At 32.7% G+C, this 18,611-nt stretch overlaps 1 protein-coding gene across 5 annotated transcripts in view; it reads right to left on the bottom strand.

The window, feature by feature from the left end:
- Positions 1-16,699, bottom strand: part of LOC143247415 (uncharacterized) — an 84,397-nt gene extending 67,698 nt beyond the window's left edge. For 2 of the 5 annotated variants that reach the window (XM_076495479.1, XM_076495478.1), the window contains exon 1: positions 16,447-16,697. Coding sequence is in view for 1 of the 5 variants with exons in the window: in XM_076495476.1 (XP_076351591.1) it covers positions 16,064-16,077 (14 nt within the window). In the remaining 4 variants the exon portion in view is untranslated. Of the gene's footprint in view, positions 1-16,063; positions 16,206-16,446 lie in introns of all 5 variants that reach the window. The other 3 variants (XM_076495476.1, XM_076495475.1, XM_076495477.1) reach the window with 3 other exon arrangements.
- Between the last annotated feature and the right edge of the window lie 1,912 nt (positions 16,700-18,611).

Here is an 18,611-nt window from a genome sequence, read left to right as displayed (position 1 = left end):
CTGGAGTATCTGTCCACTGGACTGAAGTTATGTAAATTCATGATTAATGAAAGGTTGTTTTAGGACACGAAACGTTGTTTTCCTCATATGTAATTGTAACGCAAAAACACCCAGAAAAGCTGCAAAACACAAAATGTGAAACTGCAAATTTGCATGTATATTCACGTGGACCCAATGAACCAGCATGCCAAATATGATAAAGATTCATCTGAAAAGGGGTGAAATAATGGTAAAAAACGCTCATAAATATCACAAATTGCGAACCTGAAAATTTGTTTGCATCTTTTCATGGGCATTATGAACCTCCATACCAAATTTGGTGAAGATCTATCAAGAAGGACGAGATAGTGGTCAAAATAAAAACCCACAAAAACAGCAACACGCAAAATTGAAAATTTGTATGTATTTCCCCATGGACCCACAAATCTTCATGCCAAATGTGGTGAATATTCATCAACAGGGGGAAGTAATGGTGCAAAACGCTTACAAAAACCGCGAAATTGAAAAAAAATTTTGTACCCTCTAATGAACCTTCATACTAAATTTAATAAATATCCGTCCACACCCTACGAATTAATGATATCAACACACAACAACAGGTAGTATTATTGATTCTTTAATAATAGAAATATCTTTTTTACAAATTTATACAAGATATTTAAAAATCTAAATTATTGTCCTCAGTCTTCGCTAATTTTACATTTTTCACACAAATACATACAATATTTTTTTGAAGTACTTTTGTGAAAGTATTTTGTTATTGTAGCCCTCAACTGGTGTTATTTTTACTCACTCATAGCAGTTTCTTGAAGCATATGCCTCCTCCCCTATCCCTTAGTGGCACAACAGTATGTCTGCGGATTTACTACTCTATAATCCGGGTTTTGATACCCGTAGTGGGTACAGCACAGATTTTGTTGTTTTGTGCTTTACTCCAAGCAAACAAAATCAAAGAGTATGATATACAGACGTGCGATAGAAGCGTTGATTTTATGTCAAGATATTTCAGCCAACATTCTCAATTTCAAACCACTTTTACGAAACTAGAATACAAAATGGAACCAATGTAGTGCTTGTTTAACATGAAAAAAGAAATGCTTATCAACAGGATGACAAATTATCCAATTTCAAAAAAGACTATATTTTGGTTGTTTTTTTAATTCAGGTATAAAATAATTTATTTTCTTTTTTTTTTAACTGTTTTCGACGTGACAACTAATTGAATATATATTAAGTTTCGCCAGGGACTTCATAGCTATAGAAAATTCTGTATAGCTCTAAAGGTTGGTAAGTAGTGTTATTGATACTAGAGGATTACGACATGATATATAATGTTATAATTACTGTAGTATGTGTACAGCATTATTATTTGATGTGAAACGTTATACTTACTATCAAATATACAGCATTAGAGATATACATGATGTGTTTTAGTTACCATAAAATGTGTGTGTGTGGTTTCTTATAGCAAAGTCACATTAGGCTATTTGGTGTGTCCACTGAAGAGAGTCGAACCCCTGATTTTAGATTTGTAAATCTGAATGCTTATCGCTGTCCAACCAGGGGACCCATAGAACGTTTACGGAATTATGGTTCGATATGAAACATCATAGATACCATAGAATATAATATGGACACCTTTATGGCTCAACATGAAAAGTTACAGTCACCACACAATGTGTAGTATTAGCGTTCGTCACGAGACGTCATAGTTGCCCATAGAATATGTACAGCATTATGGCTTGACATGAAACGTTTTAGTTACTGTAGAACGTGCAGTATTTGGGTTCGATATGAGTTAGTTACCGTATAATGAGACCAGCATTAGGGCTCAATAAAATTCAATGTAGTTACCGTAAAAGAAGTTAACTCAGGCTATGTAGGTGTGTTATTTGGTTTTTAAATTTCGTGCAAAGCTACACGAGGACTAACAGTGCTAGCTGTCGTTAACTTAGCTATGTACGACTAGAGGGAAGGCAGCTAGTGATCACCACTCACCGCCAACTCTTGTGTTACTCTTTTACAAACGAATATTGGGATTGGCCTTCACATTATAATGCCCCCACGTGTGATAAGTCGAGTATGTTTGGTGCGATGGGAATTCAAACCCAGGACCTTCGAATTACCTGGCCATGCAGGGCTTGTATTATAAGGAGAAAATTAACAAAAATGACGGCTAGACACTTTATATCATATTTAAAACTACTAATGTAATTATTTAACAATATTATTATAAAGTAGTCTCATTTTTTATTTACCTGTATTAAATTAAATATATTTAATTGTTTACATTTTATAGATGAATAAATACTTTTTAAAGTTTCCATTAAAAACAAAATGGAAGTGATGGTCATATTTTAATCTCAAAATAACAAATAAGTTTTATTCAAATAATATTACAAATAAACTCATAAAACCTAGATAACTGTAACATAAGTTAGAAAGTTACAATTTTTTTACAGGATTAAAGTCGTAGTAAGAGAGGAAATAAAAGTTAATTTGTATCTTATATAAAAGTTAATAAAAGTTAATTTTTCCATCTTTTCCAAATTTTTATCAGAAACAATAAGTACATTTGTAACTATTATATAATGTTCAACATGCGTGAATTATTGATGTTCTTATTTAACAGAAAAAACAAGTAACACAAATCTTAACATTTATAATTTATTAAAGACGCTTAAATCCGGAATATATGTAATAATTATTAATGAGCAGTATGAACGAAATACTGCATCCAAGTGTTGTAAACCTAAAGTTTGTTTCCTTGTGGAAAATATTTGTAAAAACATTGAATGCGTAACCTACATATTCAAGGAATAAGGCTTTAGGACAAAACATTGATTTATACAGCGACGCGTAACTTTGGTTTAACAAAATTCAAGGAAGCTCTTGAACGTTATAAAAATATTTGAACCTTTACTTATACGGAAATAAAAAAAAGTTATTATGTTCTGACAAGACACCAGATAGAGAAAACATTTAGTGGAACAGGTAAGTAGGTGATTAGATAAGAGTATCAGTTTACTGTTAAAACGTTCGTTTGATATAAAGAATAGAATTAATAAAAATTACGAGCATAAATCATTTACAGAATCTTTACTGAACAAACTCAGAAACTTGAAATAATTTAAAACGACTACCTTATTATCTATCTAAAATGTTTCTAAACTTCTAGGTTTTGAAAATCAACGAACATTTTAAAAAACATAAAGCTGTTTCCTTATACCTTAATATTTATAAATAAGAGAACTCAGGTGACTAGGGCGCTCGACTTGCGGGTTCGAATCTCCGTCCCACCAAACATGCTAGCCCCTCTAGCCGGGAGGAGCTTTATTATGTTATGGTAAATCCCATTATTCGTTGGTAAAAGAGTATCGCAAGAGTTGGCGGTGGGAGGTGATGACTAGCTGTCTTCTCTGTGACCTTTCATTGCTAAATTAGGAACGGCTAGCGCAGATAGCTCTCGTGTAGTTTTGCACGAAATTTAAACCAAAATAAGCAAGACTATTTGTTTGTGTTTTTACTGTAGTAAAGCCACAACGGAGTATCTGCTGAGCCTACCGAGGAGAATCGAACCTCTGATTTTAGCGTTGTAAGTCTATAGACTTACCGCTGTACTAGCAGGGGACAAATGAGTAAGAGAATCAAAAAGTCAGAACAAATGTACCGCATGAATGTGTTAGTTAAACTGCGTATAAACCATAGAGTTAATCCTATCTATTACATAAACTCTGATATTGTTTTCAACGATGACTTTTGTGATACATTGTTTAGCAACAAATTTACAACTTGATAATGTTGTTAGTCCTAGTACTTTAAAGTGTAAAATGAAATGTGTAAACAGAGAAACTGGAGTGAAAGTCGATTTCCTAATTGATTATGTCCGTTGATTAAAATAGTTTGTCTAATACACGTTTTTAAAAATTAGGAATTGTTGAAAAGTAGATTTTAAAAGTTATATTTTGACCAACCAGGCGTGTTTGTTGATGATTAGATTGCTATGGTTTATGTGACAACTTACTTTAATCCGATCCTTCAACAAAATGAAGGTTTGAAATTTTGTAGCCCCAGGGGGTCTCCCTCCTTCCTTGAGCGTAACTAATATCAGATCGTACAATAACACTATTAAAACTCATTGTATTAAGTGCAGTAACGTTTAAGCACTAACTTAAGTAAAAAAAATCGTACGCAACTTACAGTGGTGATTTATTTCGCTATCAAATATGGGCCGTATTTAAAAATCGCTTGACTAATATTAGACTTAAGATAAGTGGTCTTATAGATTTTGGTGTCTCCTATTAGAATTATTTTAGAGTATTGTAAAACGGAAAGTTTTGAAACACCAACTTAATTATTGGTATTCATTTGCTTCCTGTTAAGTTGGGTAATTAATAATATAATTATTCATGGTTTAAACCTGTTTGGTTGTTTGAATTTCGCACAAAGCTACTCGAGGGCTATCTGTGCTAGTTGTCCCTAATTTTGCAGTGTGAGACTAGAGGGAAGGCAGCTAGTCATCACCACCCACCGCCAACTCTTGGGCTACTCTTTTACCAACGAATAGTGGGATTGACCGTCACATTATACGCCCCCACGGATTACGAGTCGCACGCCTTACGCGCTCGGCCATGCCAGGCCCGTTTAAACCTGAATTTAAAGAAATGATATTGCAATGAAGATACTTATTTGGCCACAAATGTATTGCCGGTTTTAGCTACCATGTGTAAGAGGAATGTATTAGCACATTATTCAAAAACTGAGAAAATTAAAAACGCCATAAAGAACTCGTAACTAGATTTTACAAAATACTTGTTTTAATTGAATTTAAAGTTAATAATTAATGTATTTTATATGAGAAATGAGATGACGAGAGAACCCACTTGTAGAGAAAAATATATATGTAAAAACGGCTGGTTTGGGTTGAGAAAATTTTTACGTAGACGAGCGAACAACGTTTCGACCTTCGGTCATCGTCAGGTTTAGAAGACCTAGCCGTGAACCTGACAATGACCGAAGAAGGTCGAAACGTTGTTCGCTCCTCTACATAAAAATTTTCTCAACCCAAACCAGCCGTTTTTGCATAAAGATTAATTCATATTTTAATTTTTTAAATTTATTTTATCTGCAATTATTCATGTGGAAATGATTTTTAATGAGACGTGTTTCTGAAAATGAAGTACCTCATTGATGTATAAAAGCTGTAATATGATTATTTTACTTCTTACGTACAGAAGAAAATATGGAAGCGCGGTACAAATCATGGACCCTCAGATCCACGATCCAATACGTTAACCATTAAGCTACTCCTGGCCGTAACAAAATTATAGTTTCATAGTGAATTATTAAAATAAATACAGACCTAAAGTGTTTTAAATTATTTAAGAATACGCGCAATTATTAAAATTTCAACAAATTCTAAAAAAAATAATAACACGAAAAGGCTACAAACTTGCTTATTGAATAAATAAGTTTGATTTGAGTTGTCTTTTTCATATTTTAAAAATATGTATATTATGTAATAATAAAATACATTGTAAATATTGCGATCAAATAATTATATTGTTCGAATTTTGCGCCATCCATAATATAGCAGTGAAAGACAAGAGAGACGACAGTTGGTTATAACCACCTGCCGCCAACTCCTGGATTGCTGTTTGATGGGACGGGGATTCGAATTCGCCACCCCACAATTTAAGTCAAGCGCCCTAACCATCTAGCCCTGACGGGGCACCTAGTATTTATATAGTTTCTATAATTATGTATATATTTTTTCTTTCATCGGTTACAGTATTAAACACTAACAATGGTTCAACCATGAGTTTCAGGGCCTATGAAGTTTAAAATTAGATTTCAATACTCTTGATCGGCAGAGCACATTATGCAGCTTTACACTTAGCAACAGCCCAACAAACTTTATTAAACTGTCAACTGAACTGAACTCAATGAACCAGAGAAGAACAGTAATTAAAACAGTAGGTAAACCAATTATTTAATATTTTACAGTAGGTTAGGTGAATCAGTTATTTAATGTTTTACAATAGGTTAGATGAACCAATTATTTAATGTTTTAAGTAGGTTAGGTGAATCAATTATTTAATGTTTTACAGTAGGTTAGGTGAACCAGTTATTTAATGTTTTACAGAAGATTGTATCGCATTAAAAATATTTCAGAAATATGGTTGATTAAAATGAGTGAAGGTGTATCGATATAAATATGTAAAGTTATCTTAGAAATACAATGTAAAACAAACTAATTTAAAAATTACGTTTAAAATGTATATGTATCAAAATACATATTACGACTAATTTATATAAATAAACCAACTAGTGCACTCAGCATAATAGTGCTATATACTCACACGCATTCTAAAACAGTGCTTGCTTTCAGTATTGTATATATGTACAAAGAGATCGAGTGAAAATACTGAATTAAGTAAATCGAATTAACAAATATTTAATAATTATTATAAAAATAACTCACCAGAAAAGTTATTTAAAATAATTTTTGCCTACTTCCAGTCAATCCATATGTAAGAATATTTACCTCCATTAGGACAAACACAGTAAGACGTAACAATGAGCTGTAGGAAATGTAGGACAGAATGTTCCAAAATGAATCTTTATAAACCTTTCACTCTTATTAAAAACATTATTAAGTTTTGGTAACTTCTAGTTGAACAACAAATATTTTTTTACAGCCTCTTATAATTGGAACTATTGTTTTAACAATTTCTTTATTTCCCTTTTCTGTATAATGCCCACGGTAGATCAGCGATAAGTTTATAGAATTAAAACGCTAAAACCCAGGTTTGAGTTTCTGCAGTGGACACCGCATATATCACTTTGTCTAGGTTTGCGCTTAAAATTTAACAACAACAAACCTTTTTCATATACAATACACTACTGTATTGTTTGTATTTTTAACATAAAGTCACGCTTGTCCATCACACAAGTATCAAAACCAAGTTTTAGCATCTAAGCCCTCAAGCCTAAGCTAAGTCTTCTAGTGACACGAAAAAAGGTCAAGTATAGAAACAGTTTTGTTCCACGAAATGTGTACCATTTTCTCTAGAAAAGTTATTACACCTAGAACAACTCAAATAATATGAACCAATCCATACATTCTGTGAATTTTTTTCATTTATCATAATACAAATTCCAAGAAAAGCTAGTTTTATTTTATTTATTTCAAACATTTTAATTTGCTCCACAATTAAAAAGATCTATTTACAGATTTCTCTGATACTAAAAAAGTAAACATGGAGAATTAGTAACTGAATACCAGAAGATATATGCAACTAAAGTATGGACTCCAACGGATTAACAACGCTAGAATCAGGGGTTCGATACCCTTCGGCGGACTCAGCGGATAGCCCCATGTGGCTTTGCTATACGAAAACACATACACACCCATATGAATTGCAATTCAGAGTCACATACTCAGGAACTCCAAAACAAAAAGAGAGTCAAAAACACAAGTTAAAAACGTTGAAATTTTATGCATTTACAAAAGTAATTAAACTTCTACTGACTGAAAATAAAACAAAATGTGAATGGTACAAATATTAAATAATCCTAACAACTTTTTTATTATTGACATTAAACGTATTAATATTATTATTATTATAATGTTATTTTTGACGTTAAAACCTTGCGCTAATTTTATAAACCTAATTTGCTACGAAAACGCCTAATAGTTATGGTAAAAATTGTTTTACATTTTTTTCCATTTGCTTCTTAATTTGTTCTTTTCAAATTTTAACTAGAAGTGTGGGAAATGTGGAAAGAGATATTTTTAGTTCATGTTATTTTTCTCACAAATATTTAGCTTTCTGGATATTAAAGCTTCTCCAGTTTTCGACGTTTAAGCACGACTTTAAGAAGTCATACTGTGGGGCAGTGGTATATCTGTAGACTTACAATGCCACAAACCACTGTTCGATCCTCGGAGGAGGCAGAGCAGAGATAACCCATTGTGTACCTCTGTACGTAACCATTTTGTACACATGTCCCTCCCCGAGTGGTACAGTGGTTTATCTTCGGGCTCACACTGCTAGCGATCAGGTTTCAATACTCCTGATGGGCAGAGCATAAATAGCCCATTGTGTAGCTTTGCGCTTAATTACAAACAAAGTTTTGCACACACATCGGTTATTTTAGTTTCTGTTTGGTTCAAAAGAAATTAAAAGAACCGATACATAGCAAATATCTAAAAAATCTCCGATTATGAAAAAAGTTCGCATCTTTTAATGCATGTACACTTGGTTTGTCGTAATTATACTAACATTTCAGAACAAGTTATACAAACCATTAAAAGGATATCGCAATCAGAAACACTAGAAAAAAAATTTTTATGCTAGAAAACAAAGTTATGCCATTTTTTGATTGAATTTTATTCCAAAGCATGTAATGTTTACTAAAAAAAAGCCAACACCAGTCTCCTTGTTTAGACAAAATAGAATATTATACGAAAAAATATCATCTTTTTTATGTTTTCGATTTCAGTTCCTTCATACGTTCCTCGTGGAAACCTATTACACAGTTACTCCCATTTCTTTTAACACTCATAATAGAAACATGGCTATTAGAATCACTATGAAGCTTTGTACATTGGATAAAATATCATTTGAAAGTTTTTATTGCAGATATAAGAGTTTCACCTTTAAAGTAGTAAAGCAGGCTAAATTAACATGACTAAAATATAATGTATCGCTCTGAAGAACTTTTCTTACTGTTCCTTATTATTTCAGATATTCCACCTAAAGTCTTACCTTTACGTTTATCCATATGTTGTTGTTGTTGTTTTATAAAGCGTGTTCTCGAAAGTTCTGTAAATGTTGCAAAATTATTCTCGTGCATTAAAGGAGAGGCGAGTATTTGTTCGTTATTACTGCGCCAGAAAACCATAGAAAGATAACTAGATTGGAATAAAAACATTAGAGAAACCATTAAACCCATTTCCATATTGCATATACAGATGTCCAGGATTCGTTTTCCTAAACACAAGTTTACTCCTAGTGTTTCCCATACTAGGACTTTCATTTTGAATTTTATTTTTTATTATTTAAATTTGCATGTTTAACGTAGGAATATTTTTAATGTAATAATGTAATATTGTTTAATGTAATTTCGCGCAAAGCTACACGAGGGCTATCTGCACTAGCCGTTCCTCATTTAGCAGTATAAGACTAGAGGGAAGACAGCTAGTCATCAGACCCACAGCTAACTATTAAGCTACTCTTTTACCAACGAATAGTGGGATTGATCGTTACATTATAACGTCCCCACGATCCCCAGATTATATTATTGATGTAATAATATAATATTGTTAGTGTACCTCATTTTAAAAATTTCCACTTGCTTAAAAAATAAAATATATATTTACTTATTAGAGAAATATTTTTCATAAACAACAATTTTAAGTATTTAAAGCGCCTCCCGGTAGCACTGCGGTAAGTCTATGAACTTATAATGCCTAAAAACGGGTTTCGATACCCGCGAAAGGTATAGTAGAGATAGTTCATTGTGTAGTTCTAAACGTAACAGAAAAGATAAAAAAAACAGACGTTTAAAGTTTAATGGGAACATAACATCCGATGTAATTAAGTCTCAGTATAAAAATCATTCAAACTGATTTTTTTTTGCGTTTCGTAAACTCTTTATCCATCATTTCTCGTTTAACAGTATTAGATTTTACAGGAAATAAAAAACAGTACAAGCGAAAGACGTTTTTAGCTTCGAGAAATATGATCAGTTTCGAATTCTATCATTTTAAGCGTGTAAAATATGATAGTACTTTCTTTGAGAAAGGGATAACAAATACTAACAGGACTCAAATAATTTAAACCAGTCCCTAGGGTTTGTGAAACGTTTGATGTTTCGTCTTCGACCTTTATTTTTTTTTTTTTTTCATATCCACTTGTTATCAAAAGTTCGATGATTTAATTTACTCGCTTGTCCAGTTGAATATTAGTCAACTCGCTATAAAAATGTGAAACTCATTGTTGCTTTTTTCATGTTGGAGATAAATGTTTACCGAACTTTGGCAGACAAGACATGTGACATACAACTGTACACTATGTATCGCTCATAGTTTGTTGTCGTTTTTCCCTAAATAATAAAGTAATCTAGATGAAACGAAGCAGCTGAAACATTCTTTCTTTGGAGAATCCAGCCGCAACTAACAACAACAACTGTGATATCATAACAATGGCTTTCGGTAACGAAATTATTACAACCATTAGACATATCTTCCTTTATGTTTCACATCGACTGTTTTAAATAATCTGTAAACTGAACACTTTTGTGAACTACATTTTTAATATTCTAATTTATATGTTGGCTTTCTAGAGAAAAACATGTCATCGTGTCATAATGATGATATAATCATCTTGAAATTTAGTGCAGTTTGTACTAAAACGAGAATACGAAATAAGTACAAAATCAGTAAAGCAGGGAATTATGCGAATTCAATGAGTGATTCAAGTCATTGTTATTAGAAAGCGTTATCGATTCTACTCAGTTACTATTCGATTGGCGAAGAAATTCCGCGAAGAGGTTTTTTTGTCAACTTAGGCCTACAACTTTTATTTATGTGAATGTAACCTGTAGTAAAAAATATTGAAGATATAAATCAGTTCGTTATTGTTACGATGAACAAGACTTCCGATTATTTTAAATAATACAAAAAAAAATCCGCCAACTGTAGAACAAGTTACAACAATGCATATATTTACATATATACAGAGAAAACGTTTATACATTGCACAATGAACAAGTATTGACTAACTATTACAGTAACAGATTATTTATTCCCCGGGGGAATGGGAGTGGCCAACATCTGTTTCCTGAATCCTTTTTTATTCCACCCCATCTTCTAGTTTCAATTTTACTAAAACCTGTAATTAGCATTTCACAGAGTATGTTTAGCCGACATCTCCAGGTCTTCGCGTAAATCTTACATTAACATATCACTGAAGATTTTGATCACATTTTATAAATCAATAAGATTTAGAAACTGCTTAATTTTTAAAATATAACAGAACGTCATCATGTGATCCTACCGATATACATAAAATACGCATCTGTGTAACTTCTGCACGAAATTTGCCTAGAATGCTGACGAGATTTCCGATTTGTATATTAGGCCTAAGTGAAAGAGCATGTTTCCATAATGCTGCAAAAATCGTCTTTTGCAAAGTCCTACTGCGGTTGTTGTCTTGTATGCATTGCAACGCCTTCTGCAATTGGACAACCCCGGCACAGTTTTTGCTCGGCTTTCGAGAAAATATTGAAAATTTTTGATACCATGCGATACGCTTTCGGCCATTTGTGCTAGGAATAGAATAATGATTATTAAGTTTTACAAAGAAAGTTTTGTGAATAACGTCGTTCAATGTTTTTCTTTGATCAAATTAAAATGTTTCTTGGTGATAAATTAAGTTAAACCAAAAACTTTGGAAAACCTTCACTTTTATAAGCTAATTTTTCAGTATTAGGATTCATATTTTAAAGTGGAGCAGCTTTTGTAAGTCCTGGACCACTACAATTTGGAGAACGACTGTCCCATTCTCATATTATCTCTGCTTGTTATATTGTTGAATAGTTTTTGCGGTACAATGTGATCTATTATGCAGCTAGAAAGTTTCAAACTCATTGTCAAATAATATAAAACCTTGGTGGCTCAGCAGTAACTTAGGGGAGCTATAACGTTAAAAATCGGGCTTTGATACCCACAATAGGCAAAGCATAGGTAACTCATTGTGCAACTATATGATTAACAACAAAGAAGTAAGTGATAAGAACCGTATAAATAAAACGGTTTGTAAATCTACGAAGTAGGGTTAATGAGAGTTGACGTTGCTCAAAACAGCAGTTTTCAGGCCTATCGTGTTGTTTAAATTATTATATGAAGCTTTATTTTTATTTTTAGGCTTTGAATCTGTTTGGGGACCAAGTCTACAAAATTATAAGAATCGACGAATGCCAAAAGCTTTCTAACGAATTCACCAATATAAATTTCGTTATTTCTGTTATACGTTTATCAGCTTTGCATAACTTAACTTCAAACATATGTGATTTAGGAAGTTATCTGGAAAGATAAGTAGAATGTAATCTTTTTTTAAATGTTGTAAGATCGTAAACTTATCGCTGGTCTTCTTGTATAGGCTGCACAAAAGGCACGTGAGTTCAAATACAACAGTTGTACGATACTAAAATCCGGGACTCGATTCTCCGTGGTAAACAGATCAGACAGCCCAGCATAGCTTTACTCCAATTCAAATAAAACATTTCCATCTAGTGGTTGTAAGATTTGCTCACAAAACTTTCGTTTAACGTTAAAAAAATAATACATTCTTATTTTATTTCGCTCGTTGTGCATTGTATGTAAATTTGCGAATGCTCACCAAAGATCATTAGATAAATTAAAACAGAAACCCATAATCTGACATATTCTGTTTCCGGTACTGCAATGTCTCACACGTTAATTTATTCTAATCCTGCCTAAAAGAACTTCAATATGAGGATAGGCTGTAGAGATCCTGATGAGTAAAAAAAATCGAATCGGTTATACGCGTCCTCCATGCTTCGAATTGTTGGCACATAAAAACATAGCTAATCAAAAGAGAAGAAAAAAAAGATGGTCTCATAAATCAATTTATTGTTATTCTAACTAAAGTAATTTCAAGTGCTGCAGCTATTGAGGATTCCCGATTCTTTTAACTTGCCGAACCACAAATGCGATGTTCCTAAAAAAATCAAGGTCAACAAAGATATAAACCCACGAAACCTTCCTTCTTGTGAGTTTTAATTATAAATATTAATTAGGTTAAACATATGGAATTTTTTAAAAATAGAGTTGATCATATTTTGTAAAAACAAATGGACAAAAACACTATTACAACAGATAACGCTACTAAATACACTCATATGATTAAAATTAATTAATTACAGATCAGAGTCCTCACTTAGTTTTTGAATCACAGTTTATTTGTGTACTGGAACACAAATCTTTATTGACCAAATTATTAAACAAGTTCTATTTCCGCAAAAAATATTGTTTGAGTTAAATACAAAGCCACACAATGGGCTAATTTATGTGCATACGCGCTACGGTTATTAAAACGCGAATTTTAGCGTCATAAATATTCAGATTTAACGCTAAGCCATTAAGGGAGGTGCACAAAAGTAGTCCCAATTCCTAAAAGTTATATATTACACAAGAAATTCTAACAGTAGATATGCCGTAATAATTTTAGTGAGAAAAAGAATGTAATAACCAATTACAACAACTCCGATGCATCTCTATTATGTTTAAAATGTTATCTAAGAACCAGAAATAATTAACATCAGGTGGACCAACTCAACAGTTTTACAGTAATTTAGCTTAGAGTTGGCCTAAAACACACTCGTCTGATTAAAATGAATTCATTTCAGATCAGATCAGTGTCCACACTCAGTTTTTGAATGTCAGCTGCGGTATTACAACAACTTATTATTATTACACGTATTAATACACGTATTACAACGTGTCTGTCTACGTTAAGCTCGTATACTTATGTTTCTGAAGGTGCAGTTGGATCCCCTCTCCAAAAAAAAAGTTTATGTTAATTTAAATGAAAAATTTACACTTTGTATGCCGTTACGATTAATTTTATAGTTTCACAGGACAATTTGCTGACTTAGTTTGCTTTATCTAGTTTAAATAATGAAATATATCATAAATACCATGACTTTTTTTTGCTAAGTCATAATTCTGACCAGAAAATAAGCGTGTCCTTCTAAGCTTTAATGATTAACTATTCATATCTGTTCTCTTAGGGGTTAAAAACCAATATAATTAATCAACAGTACTCACTAACTACACTTTATTAACCCTCGTCTAACCAAAAAAGTAGGATTTGTTCGCTGTTTCTATGACGTGGCCATGGTCACAAAGTGCAAGGCACGATAACTACCCAGCCACGCCCGATACAAACATTATGAAACATATGAGAAATATGTATATAAACCTGAATGTCGGTGCCTCAGAACTTTTTGATATCACAATAAACCAGTAGATATACATATATGTATATATATATATACCCTATAAATTAGACCGACAATGCTTGTACATGCTTAACGTCGGTTCATCTTATATAAATATATACATATGTAACTTACTACATCTGCGTGTGTGTAGTAAGTTTTTAATTCCAAGACACTAAAAAAGATAATACAGAAATTACATTCCAAATTAATGGCTACATAATTCATTCAGGTTTGATGGTTTAGACACATTATTAATTTTGTGCGTATTTGCTAAATTTCACAGTTATCAAACTAGTTAGCATTACAGTTTAAATAGTTTCCTCCATTTTCAATACACACAACTCAAAACGGTAGGCATTTAGCCCCTCTACGCGTGCTTTTTTTGTTTATTAGCTCTGAACTACTAAATCAATTATATTCGTAAGCATAAATAGCGCCACCAGATATTCCAATAAAATTGTGAATGTCCCAGTTTTTAGCCTTATTGTTTTGTCCCGATCAGAAATGGTAAAAGTATTGAAATTTCCCAGTTTCTCTGGTATGTATGCTCGCCACAATGGTTTTTTTGCTCTGAGCACTGAAGGTAATCGAACCCCTGATTTTATCGTTGTAACTCTGTAGATTTACCGCTGTCCCAGCGGGTGACAGTTTCTTTGTATTTCAATGTGAGTTTGATGTGCAAGCTTTGTTAATATACAGAGCTCGTTAACCTTTACCTGGAGACCTACCTAATAAAAGTAATCACGTGTATTTTTAATCTAACCTATCACTGGGCAAGCGCTGAAGTTGATATTTAGAAACTTGTCCAGCCGCAAAACAACAACAAAAATGGTATGGAAACATTTTTTCCCTTAATTAAGTTTAAAACAACTTAGTCGAGTCTTGTTCGTTTTTTTCAGCTAGACAAGTTTTTGACAAATTGTATTTGTCTATTATTTTAAATGTGGTGCGATAAACAACAGATTATTGGTTTATTGTAAGTTAAACTGTTTAAAGACTATTATAGTATCACTTCATTTGTCATTACGGAAATCAGGTAACCCTTGGCGTAACACTCAAGTTCATTTCATTTTACTTTAAGGTCGTTTGAATTTCGCGCAAAGCTACACGAGGAATAGTTGTCTCTAATTTAGCTAAGTAACTAAGACAAGAGGGAAGGCAGTTAGTCATCACCATCTACTACCAATTCTTGGGCTACTCTTTTACCAATGAACTGTGGGCTTGTCCATGACTTTATAGCGCCCCCATGGCTGAACGGGCGAGCATGTTTGGTGCGACGGGGATTCGAACACGCAACTTTCTGTTTATGAGTCGAGCGACCTAACCACCTGACCAAGATAGATATACAGGTATATATGTTTGTATACATATATATCGAGAGAGAGAGAGAAAATTAATACCAACTCAATCAAAAAGTATATAATGAAAAGGAAGAACTACATTAAAAACAGCAAATCCAACATTATAACTTGTATACTGTGGATACTTTTAATATAATTAATTAAATTTTTTGTTATATATATAATAATATTCATTGTATTTACTTAATTTTCTCAAAAGGGGCCGGTGGCCGTTTAGGTAGGTTATCTATTTTAATCATTCACACCATTATAAAGTAGTGTGTTGTCTGCCATTCAGTCAGTAGACTCCAAAATGAAGCCATAAAAGGAACACTTAGCACTGCAATTCCTACTGTCGTAACAACAGCAAAACGGTGTGTATGTTCTTGGTAAGCTACAACATATCATGACATATGAACTTGAAAGCAAAAACTAAAAATATTTGTTACTCTTCATTTTTGGTTTTATTTACTCTTGAAACAGGAAACTTTCAGGGACCCTTTGGAAGTACATCTTGTATTTATCAGAATATTAATTATTATATTCTGATGGAAACAAGATGAGAATAAAAATACCTCCCTTAATAATGTAACTAATTTCAATATAACAGTCGAACTAACATCACATATAATTTTAAAAATACGAGCGCAAAAATAAATTACAATGTTTAAAATGCACCGACTCACCAGCTGGTTACCATCGCTGTTATCGGCCAACCAGTAAGTGAGCAGAAAGTCTACGGTGTTACGACGCTAGAATCCAGGTTCGACTTCCCGCAGTTGACAGAAAATACATAACCCGTTGAGCGACTTTGCGTGATTTCCCTTCCTTGAAAAACATGGCTCTATTATATGCAAATCTTTATGAAATAATTCCCAACAGCGTATAGGGTACAACGACAGCTCATTGAGCAAGACCTATAGCATAGGCTTAGATAAGCTAAGTTTAACTGCAGTTTTGTTTCTTTAAAGACGTTAACGCAAATACAGTTATTATTTTTAATATTTTAGAGTAAAATTAATAACAAATAAACATTATTTCGCACTTCTAGTTCTATGGTTTATCATACCTTGCTTGGCGGTGCCAACCCTAGCCAAATATAAAGATCTCGGTTTGGTTGACTGGCTGCCACTGGTCAAGACCACCAACTTTCGGACCTCGTGGGGTATAGCTGCAGCTTTTGGAAGCGCAACAGTTGTGTTTCTCATCTATATAGCCATGAACTTCATCAAAGCCTGTAGAGAGAAGGCGGAGTTTATCGAAAACGTCAATTGTGTTGTTTTTCTTCGTGGCTACGATTGGCTGAAACGTGTTCCTACTATTCTCGTGTGGAAGGGGAATTGACGTTATTAATTTAGTTCCAAAATATGCGTCAGACGCGGTATCTAACAAAGACAAGTGAAGAGCACATGATTCCTTATTTCTTGTAACCATTGGTTAAAACGACCAGAGCTGATAAAAAGCCGTATTGACTAATCTGTCCAAACAGGAAGTATTTTATAATGATAAACAACTGTGTAGTTTTAGGCTTAAAGCAACACCACTGACGTAAGCACGAACGGCATTTGTAGTTACTCCATAGAATGTGGAATAAACTGTTTACGGTTCTTGTCCCAAATTGTCAGCAATAAAAATGTGACGTTAGATACGTATTCTTATTGGTGCACAAAGAATGCATTTATTACTTGAAGAACCTTTAGCCTGGATTCTTGTTAGATAAAACGCAGGTATATACGTAATATATATCAATATATATTGTTTTATAAATAATTATTTTCAATACAATAAATAACCTACTGTATAGGAACAGTTTTGATAAAGGCTAAAATATATTTTATGCCTTACTTCTACTTGTGTTTTCTAAACACTAATATCATCCTATTAATGTCTGTGAATCAAAACCTTTTTAAAACTGTGTAACACTTGGCATATTATTAGAATATTAACATCTGCGTGTTATATTATTTCATAAAATCAAACTTCGCATTGTTCCAAAATAAAGTTGAGCGAATTCTGTACCTTCCATTGTTATTATACTACAAAACATTCTTTTCTTCTGCGCAACATTACATTCCAGCGGTTTATACAATTTAATGAAAAGCAGTTAGTATTTAATATTCTGACACACAAAAAGTGTGTGCCATCGCGACTGTGGAATGTACGCTGCAGAGAACCATGTAACGTTATTTCGTATGAGTTACGCCAGTAATTGCATTTTGTCTCTAGTTAGAGAACCTGTGCGCATGCGCACGTGTGTGTGTGTGTGTGTGTGGTCAGCCACTTGCGAAAGCGTTTCGATAAAATTCTCGAAGTAGTTCCTACTTTCGGTGGGATCCTATTAACTTCTTATCAACAACAGTCAAGAAGATATTTCTTCTCGACTCTATCGGAAACACTGTAACTCAATAAATGTGTACCCTATTTGTCTTACACCTAATAATTGAACGAAAAAAATTATAAATACCCTTACATGTTATTACTTCAGTTAATGTGTATATTGTATGTCCTAAACCTAATAGCGACAAAACTTATAAATACTCTTATATATCATTACTTCAGTAAATGTGTACTCTACATGTTCTACATCCAATATTATTACTTCAGTAAATGTGTATTCTATTTGTTCTACAGCTAATAACGACAAAACATACAAAATACTCTAACATACTATTACATTAGTAAATGAGTTCTCTATTTGTCCTACAACTAATAACGACAAAACGTATAAATTCTCTGATATATTTTGACTTCAATAAATGTGTACTCTATCTACCCCACGGCTAACTTAACGACAAAAGTGATAAATACTGTTATATATCCTTACTTCTCCAAATGTGTATTCATATGTTCTAGATTTAATAACGACAAAACATATAAATACTGTAACATATTATTACTTCAGTAAATGTGCTCTCTATTTGTCCAACAACTAATATCGACATAACTTATGAATACTCTAATATATTGTTACTTCAGTAAATGTGTACTCTATTTGTCCAATAGCTAATAGCGACAAAACATACAAAATACTCTGACATATTACTACTCAAGTAACCATGTAATCTATTTGTCGTACAGCTAATAACTTAACTACAAAACTTATAAATACCCTTACATCTTAATAGATCAGTAAAAGTGTACTCTATTTGTCCTACAGCTAATAAATACTATTATATATCCTTATTTCTTCAAATGTGTACTCTACATGTTCTACATTTAATAACGACTAAACAT

Source organism: Tachypleus tridentatus, chromosome 3 (assembly GCF_004210375.1).
Source record: "Tachypleus tridentatus isolate NWPU-2018 chromosome 3, ASM421037v1, whole genome shotgun sequence".
In the NCBI taxonomy this organism is placed as follows: Eukaryota; Metazoa; Arthropoda; class Merostomata; order Xiphosura; family Limulidae; genus Tachypleus; species Tachypleus tridentatus.
This window is presented reverse-complemented; position numbering and strand designations above follow the sequence as displayed.